The sequence below is a fragment of the Sander lucioperca genome, chromosome 22, assembly GCF_008315115.2.
Source record: "Sander lucioperca isolate FBNREF2018 chromosome 22, SLUC_FBN_1.2, whole genome shotgun sequence".
Lineage (NCBI taxonomy): Eukaryota > Metazoa > Chordata > Actinopteri > Perciformes > Percidae > Sander > Sander lucioperca.
Window position 1 is genome coordinate 6,955,605 of NC_050194.1, and position 8,273 is coordinate 6,963,877.

The 8,273-nt window shown below is 42.9% G+C and overlaps 1 protein-coding gene across 1 annotated transcript; it reads left to right on the top strand.

The window, feature by feature from the left end:
- Positions 1 to 4: 4 nt before the first annotated feature.
- On the top strand, positions 5 to 7,599 carry get4 (guided entry of tail-anchored proteins factor 4). Its single transcript, XM_031297916.2, has 9 exons — positions 5 to 213; positions 1,200 to 1,278; positions 2,066 to 2,147; positions 2,622 to 2,771; positions 4,083 to 4,221; positions 4,608 to 4,748; positions 5,015 to 5,090; positions 5,218 to 5,290; positions 6,521 to 7,599. The coding sequence occupies exons 1-9, from the start codon at positions 74 to 76 to the stop codon at positions 6,610 to 6,612; spliced, it is 972 nt and encodes a 323-aa protein (XP_031153776.1). The 5' UTR covers positions 5 to 73; the 3' UTR covers positions 6,613 to 7,599.
- Positions 7,600 to 8,273: the final 674 nt, after the last annotated feature.

Sequence of the window (8,273 nt, forward strand, 5' to 3'; positions counted from 1 at the left end):
AGAGGGTCTGTTAAAGCTTTCAGGATTTCACTGTCAACATTTGGCTCGAGCGCTGCTGTGCAGAGCAACGACGATGTCGGAGCAGGAGTCTCTGAGGTGCTCAAGTGCCAGAAACCGTGGAGGCGTACAGAGGGTCGAAGGAAAACTGCGAGCCAGTGTAGAAAAAGGGGATTACTATGAAGCACATCAGATGTACAGGACTTTATTTTTTAGGTAAGAATTCCTTTCACGTTAGTAGGTGCACTTGTAATTGTCAGTTGGCTTTGGGGCCTGCCTGTTCCAGATCATTCTACACTCAACCTTGCTGCTATGCCTGTCCGTTTGTGATTGGGTCAATTTCACCGCGGACCCGCCCACTCATGTTGGTCCGTCTGTTTGTTTGGACAGCTGTGTTGTCGATCTATAATCACAAAATGGGATTGCTAACTAGGGCTAGTTAGCTAGCTAGCTATGTGTTTAGCAACACAAGTGATAATAGTATTAGCCGAAGCCGAGTTAGCTAGACAGCAAATACAAGGCAGTGTTTATACGTCATTGGTAAATATACTTGACCTGTAAAAGAACAGATTATAGCGGCTAACTGTTTTGTTAACCGTTGTCGTTTCTTAAACGTGTGTTGAAGCGTTAAGGTACAGCTGTGTTAGCATGTAGCCAAATAGCCGCAGTCTGAACTATGAAGGCTAACGTTAGACACGTTTTTGTCAACTGCCTAGTAAAAAAAAAAATTAAATTTTGATTTACAGCTAGTTATGCTTAACGTTACGAATGTTAAATAAGTCTAGCTAGCTAGTCCTCATTAGTGTAATCTGTTCTCCAGTATCTGTCTCATTAGGGACGTTCAAACACTTACTGGTGTACATCACGTTGTAGCTACCTGTTCTAATGCAGTATATAAACGTAACGTTAGATGCTGTTTGGGGTAATGAATAAATTAGTTGTGCTGTCAAACTGGTTGGCTATCTGCCCATACATAGTTTACCAAAATAGGTGATTTGTTCTGAATCTAATCCAGTTAAAGCCCGTCCTTCTCCATTGCACAGAATGAGTTTTGTAAACTCATGTAAAATGCAAAACCTGCGTGCATGTATCTTTATCTTGCAGCCCAATGCCAAAATGGTCTTAAGTGACGTAAACAAACCTTGTGTGTCTCTCGATAAGCAGATCTCATGTGTGATGTTGACACTCATGTCTTCCATCAGGTACATGTCACAGGCGAAACATGCTGAGGCCAGGGAGCTGATGTACAATGGCGCTCTACTCTTCTTCAGCTATAACCAGGTACATGCTGCACTAGATTTCTGCTCTATTAGCTGGCCTGGTATATCCCACACACAAAGTGTTAAATGTAGGGATGTCCAGATCCGATCACGTGATCGGAAATCGGGCCGATCACTTGGTTTCGGAATCGGACGTTACCTCACGATCAGGACTCGGATATATATATATATTCTCATTATTTTTTTAACATCTATAGTTATGCGGTGGCACAGAGTTAGACCCTTTTGACTCCATACAGAAACGGCAAAGCGTGCGGCATGACATCACTTTGTTGCAGAGACGCTATTGGTTAAATGCCGGCAAAGTAGAACACGGAAGCAGCTCGAAGCGGAAAGCGCGAGTATGTCTGCGGTCTGGAGGTATTATAAAGTTGATGACGACAACATTGCCATAGCAAACTGTGAGATATGTACCAGAAGTGCTCTGTTTGTTAACAGAGTTGTTGAATGTTAAAATAAGGTGAATTAAATAAAAAAATAAGGAACATCCTGGATCTGTTTTTTCGCTCTTTATTCTTTTTTTATATATTATAGAAGTATCGGATCGGGACTCGGTATCGGTAGATACTCAAAATCAAATGACTCGGACTCCAGGGCAAAAAAAACCTGATCGGGACATCCCTAGTTAAATGTCAAGTGTGCACATGTTCATGAAAACACCCCAGATAGGGAAATGATGATGTCATATTTCCAAGTAGCTGTACCATCCTGCGATGCGCTTGTGTAAAATATCAAATCCTTTTGGAATATGTAATTAAAGATGCACGTTATTGTGTTTTCATCTCCAGCAAAACAGTGCGGCAGACCTGTCCATGCTGGTCCTGGAGGTGTTTGAGAAATCTGAGACTAAAGTCGACGATGAAGTATTAGGTGAGGGGCAGCCTTGACCCTTTTAAAAGACACAAATGTGCCATTAAATGGCAGTACAATTCAGTTTTTTTTTTTTTTTATGGAAGTTACAAAAAGAATGTAACCATTGGAAAAATGGCCAATGTTGACATGTAAAAAGACATACATTATACATTGTTTACAGTATGTCCTGATCAATAAGAACAATTATTTTAATGCAGTTGCATTTTTGACAGCTGGCATACCCAGATCACAGTAGGTGATGGATTGGGCTTTACATGTATAGCCGATACAGATCCAGTATTGATTGGCCTTGATACTGTAGTGATATTCTGGATTTGTTTGGGATCTCTTGTCTGTGTAATCACTTAGAAACGCTGCAGCATTACATTGTCATGATATTCAGAAATCTGCCTTCCACATGGAGGGTAGAAGGGACATTCTCTGAGTGTGTGTGTGTGTGTGTGTGTGTGTGTGTGTGTGTGTGGAGCGCAGAATGCCTGGCTAAGCTGTTCAGCCGGATGGACCCTAACTCTCCAGAGAGAGTAGCGTTTGTATCCAGAGCCTTGAAATGGTCCACAGGAGGGTCCGGCAAGTTGGGTCACCCAAAACTACACCAGCTGCTAGCTGTCACCTTGTGGAAAGGTAATGACTGACTTATTTAGTTTATAAAGTGTAGAGGGAAATAACACATGCTTATTACAAGTTGTGATAAATGTTGAATGTAATGATATAAAAACAGATAGTTGAGAGGCTGGGACCAGCAATTGTACTTTAGTAATTGACAAAGTATTTGAATCTCTCAAATAATCTCATCAATGATCCAAATATCTATAGCAGTCACAGTCATCAACGTGCTTATCATCCTAACATATGCAACTGAGGCATACACACAAAGGCAGCATATGATGTGCATCAAAACACCCATGCCAGATGTTTTCTTTGTAAGCTCACACACCAGCAGCCTCATGATGGCGCGTCAACCCGCGTCACGTTAGGAACTTTCTCAGCATTGACACCTGTTAAAGCGTTCAGTATACTCGCCATTCCCGACCTGTCATGGGAGCGCCGTAACCATTTATACTGGCGCGTGGTGGTCGCGACACTAGTTGCAGTCTTCTCCTGAACAGAGGTGTCGCAACAGAGGAAAGGCTACCGACTTAGCTATTTCTACGGACTAGAAGAAGAAGGAAAAAGGTAAACAATGGCAGAACTGGCAGCAGCAGCACTGACGTCAATGTCAACAGTGGCTAAGATGATATTGGAGTCAACGGATGAGGAAGAACAGCTGCTTTTGAGCCCGCTTGCAAAGAAACGAAGAAAAAGAAGGTGGGGTGTTCGTCCTTTGAATAACGCCAGACATAAATATGGTGACTTCAATATCCTCGTGAAACAAATGAGGATGATAGACGAAGAGAAGCACTTTGAATACTTCAGAATGTCTGCACAACGATTCGAGCCTTTCAGTCACCATAAAAGAACTCATCTTAACCCAGTAAGTTTACAAGAGAGATTTGCAGTCACTCAGAGAGTCCTGGCATCCGGTACCGGTCAGAATGCAGTTGCTATTGGCGCACTTGCTCGGAAAGCTCGCCCTCGAACTCGTCCATGCTTGTCGTGCACCACTGAAAAAAATAGAGTGGTGCACGACCTCTGGCACTTTAAATCCTGGCGCACCAGCGAGATCAGCAAGTTACATTGTTACGCGACAGGTTGGGAATGGCGACTGTAAAGAGGCCTTAACCCTCCAGGAAAGCACCGACTGTATTCCACTCCTCCCCTAGATTGTCATATCCCAGCTTCTGTACTTACTTACTAACGTTTTCCGTCAGTCTGCCATATCCGGTGTGTTCTATGGGGGTGTGTTGCCATTAATATGTTACAAGCTGCCCTGTCCCTGTGTGTTAATATCGTAAGTTAAACTATTGACTATTAAAACATTTACTGTGTGTCCAGAGCAAAACTACAGCGAGTCTCGTTACCACTTCCTGCATTCGTCTGACGGGGAGGGCTGTGCCCAGATGCTGGTGGAGTATTCAGCGGCACGAGGCTACCGCAGCGAGATCGACATGTTTGTGGCGCAGGCCGTCCTACAGTAAGTGAAACGCCAATATTCGTTTAGTTAAACAAACAAAAAAAAGTCTCTAACCTGGAAATATGTACAGCAGTAGTCTGTATTGTTACTAAATGTGATCTGAACTTTTCGTTGGATTTAAGGTGTTGTATTTGTTGCAGTGGAGATAGTGGTATTGATGCATGCTCCTCCAGCATGTTTGGTCTGCAGTCATATCCATTTTCTGTCTGTCAGCAGTTATTTTTTTTTATGTATCTGTTAATCTCTCATGTTTCTGGTTTGCCGGCTCTCTAATCTATGTCACACTTCTGTCTCGTTTTCTCTCCAATCTTCTCCTTTTGTCTTTATCCTCTGTTCCTTTTTTTTCTATTTCTGTCCGTTCCCTCCTCTGAACCTCCACCCTCCAGGTTCCTATGCTTAAAGAACAAAAACAGCGCTTCCGTGGTGTTCAGCACATACACAGAGAAACACCCGTCCATAGAGAAGGGCCCTCCCTTCGTCCAGCCTCTACTAAACTTTATCTGGTTTCTGCTGCTGGCAGTGGATGGGTGAGTTGTATTTCTTGTATAAACGCTCAAAAACCTCGGTATAGACACATGTATTTCTGTTGTACGTCTCTACAGACTCCTTCAGCAGTCTGCTCTGAGCATTATCTGACTTCCTACTGCAGCATTAATCTTATTTGATTGGCATTTTTTGAAATTTTGTACAGCGACTAGAAAAATTGTCTGATTTAAGTGTTTGTGTTTGAATAATAGATTGAGGGGGTAATCATTTTCAGTGTTCAAAACCGTTCTTCTCTTTGTTTCTCCAGGGGTAAATTAACAGTTTTCACAGTGTTATGTGAGCAATATCAACCTTCCTTGAAGAGGGACCCCATGTATAATGAGGTGAGTGTTAAAAATCGGCTTGATGCTCAGTTATTTCCTCCCATACTGTACGTAAAATATGTATTATGCTTGCATGTTGTGACGGACTATTTCCCTCCTGTTTTTGTACCTCTACCCGCTTCCTCAGTATCTCGACAGAATAGGACAGGTTTTCTTCGGCGTTCCGCCCAAACAGTCCCCATCATACGGTGGACTGCTAGGTGAGTGAACCAAGATGTTGTTCATTTGAGCTGATGTTGAGGATAATTTACACAAAAGTTCCTCATCAGCTGTATTTGTGTCACTGAAGTTGTGTGTTTTTGTATTAAGTTTTATTTGTCTTGATGCGACTCAACTTTCCATCACTGTTCACTCTGAGTCACACTGTTCAACCCCTCAGGTTTTACAGATGAGTTGTGGCCCAATAAATTGGTCTAATCAAATACACAAACGTAATATTGTCTCATGTTTTGTGCATGACGGTTTATTATAGATATTAAAGAATACGTTCTGCTCATTCACTTTCTTGCTAAGTTCATTGACCACTCTCATGTCTGTATGGCAAATACGGAGCTAAATATCGGCCGAGTGCAGCGGCTTCCTGTTGTCAGGTAGGTTAGATTGTAGTGCAGGTTTAGTGAGCTTAAAGCTGCAGACACACTGACCAGACGGCCGGCCCTCGGCAGAAAAGGCAGCTGGACTGATCAGTCTCCCCAAATTGGTCAAAAAAGTGCCTCGGAACACACCAAAGCGACGAGACGTAATACGTCTCCATAACAGCAGGCGGCGCTAATCTGTATTGTCGCCCAAAAATGAAAACCGGCAGCTGATTGGACGAACGCGTCACGTAGGTCTGGTTTCTCTGGTAATTCAAAGACAGACTGTCGTGGCGGCTTGTTCAGAATGCGATCTCATATTGTACTAAAATAGTTCACCGAAACGTGTTTCTGAAAACATTTTAAGCCAGAAATAGGCCGTGCAGTTGCTGAATCTGTCTTCATTTCAGATCGACAAAGGTCAGTTTAAAAGATTTTCGTCAGATTTTGAGAGACTCTAGTCACGCTCGTTCCGCTCCCCGTCTCCGGGTTAGCACTCTACCAATCAGATGGGTCATTTGAGTCAGACTGCCGGCAGTGCCCGCCGCGCCGATTTATACATGTCAAATCGGCCAAAATGAAGGCCAACGGCACGGAACACACCGAACAGACTTGAGTCACTGACCTCGCCGTGTGGTATCAATCTTGTCTCACCGAACTCTTTGAAAGAAATTGAGGGAGTGCATTTCACAAAATGTCAAACTATTCCTTTTCAAATGCTACAAATCATATTCAAACACCTTTTTTTTTTTTTTTTTTTTTTGAAAAAGAAATCTCTGCACGAGGTAATTTTGTACCGTAGACTATTGCACTACTGTATGCACAGAAGGATGCTGATTGTGTTGCGTCCTGCAGGAAACCTGCTGAACAGCCTGATGGGTTCCGGCGAGGAGGATGACGGCGCCGAAGAAGCCCAGGAGGACAGCAGCCCCATAGAGCTGGACTGAGCCTGCCCCGGGACAAAGAGAACAAACGAACACACACACACACAGACACACACACACACACACACACAAAAAAGAGGAAGATGGCGTCGCCTCCCTCCTTCACCCCCACAGCGAGGGCGGGGGCGACGCGCCGGTCCATGTTTTCAGAGAGGCGTGCGGTTTCCAAAAAAACCTCTTCCCACCCATCCAGTCTTAAAATCCCAGAATCAGAAAGTATCAGGCCGCCCAAACATCCCTCTCAGCACTGCCGGGACTGACTGCGCCCAAACTGCAAACTCTTCCCGTGTTGAATTGTTGTAAGATTTATTATATTATTTTAACCATTTTTTTGTTAGTTTAAGACTCTTGCTCTCTGTTTAGGGTGTAGGATTTTTAAACCAGAGATAACAAACTGCCCTCTCCCTGTGAAAACCTGCTCCCAAGAGACGGGAACGGTCGGAGTCTCCCAGAGGAGAGGATAGCATCACAAGTGAAAGCTCTCTTCATAATGTTGGTAATGACGTCATGACAAGAGGGTTTAGTCAACTCACTACAACTACTCAACTGCTTTGTTCACCCGACAGCCACACAGAGCTCGATCAGAGCCGTGGCGTTGCTGCTGTTGGCGCTTTTCCGCAGCTTTCTCCGTTTTTAAAACTCTTGTTCTTTCAGTAGTAAGTTCAATCGTACATGTAGTCCAAGCCATCTGTCAGTTTCTCGTCTTTTTGTCCTTTAGCAGTATGGACAAAAAAGACAACAAAGCTCTTTGTAAGTTATTATCAGAGGTCATTAAGCACCTCCAATATCAACCAAATAAACATTTTCTCCCCCCAACGGATTATAGTGGGGGCTGTAACTTCTATTCTAGTGAATGACTGCAAACATACAGCTGTCTGCATACAAATAGCTCCACTGTAGAGGTCCCACTTTTTACTGTGCACTCGCTGAACTGCTGCTGTTTGCATCTCCAAAGAGGAATTGTGTGGAAAAATCCAATTTGGGCTTATTTTATTTTTTATTTTTTATTTTTTTTTTACAGTTGCCAATTCATAAAAAATTCTGGCAATACGGTGTTTAAAGCACTTAAAGCGTTTTGTGTTTTGCTGGTTGCTGGCTCTGGGTGCCTGTCTACTTTGTCGCTGTGAAAAATAAAAAAGTCAAAGTTGCGGTTATACCTTCCAAGTCTGTAAAGTGATCTTTATTAGAGGAGGGAAAGTGAGACACTGTGAAAACCTTTTGTCTGTTGGAGTGAATCTTGCTTTTCAAGGTACCTGACCATTTCTGGCTTTTGTTCAATTCTGTTTTTTTTTTATTCGCGTTAAACAAGTTGGTCAGTAGTCCAACATCAGTTCAGCCAGTGCACATCAGAAGTGTGATTCATACTATGGCTAACATTCATCAGTGGCCCACAGAAAGCACACTTGCTCTGCTCCTTTCTCTCGACAGCTTCGTTTCTTTTCTCACAACTTCAGCTTCTTTTTGGTCTTAGTGACATTCGATCAGTCCAGGTCAAATTTCAATTTAATACTAGGAAACAAGGAAAGTCCAAAGGTCTTCCAATGTAGAGTACTATTTATTCACTTCTGTGTAATTATGTGTTGGATTGTGAAACACCAAAATAGCCAATACTAAATAAGTGATGATAAAATAAATAATTGTATGAACCAACCTAGCTCGGTAAA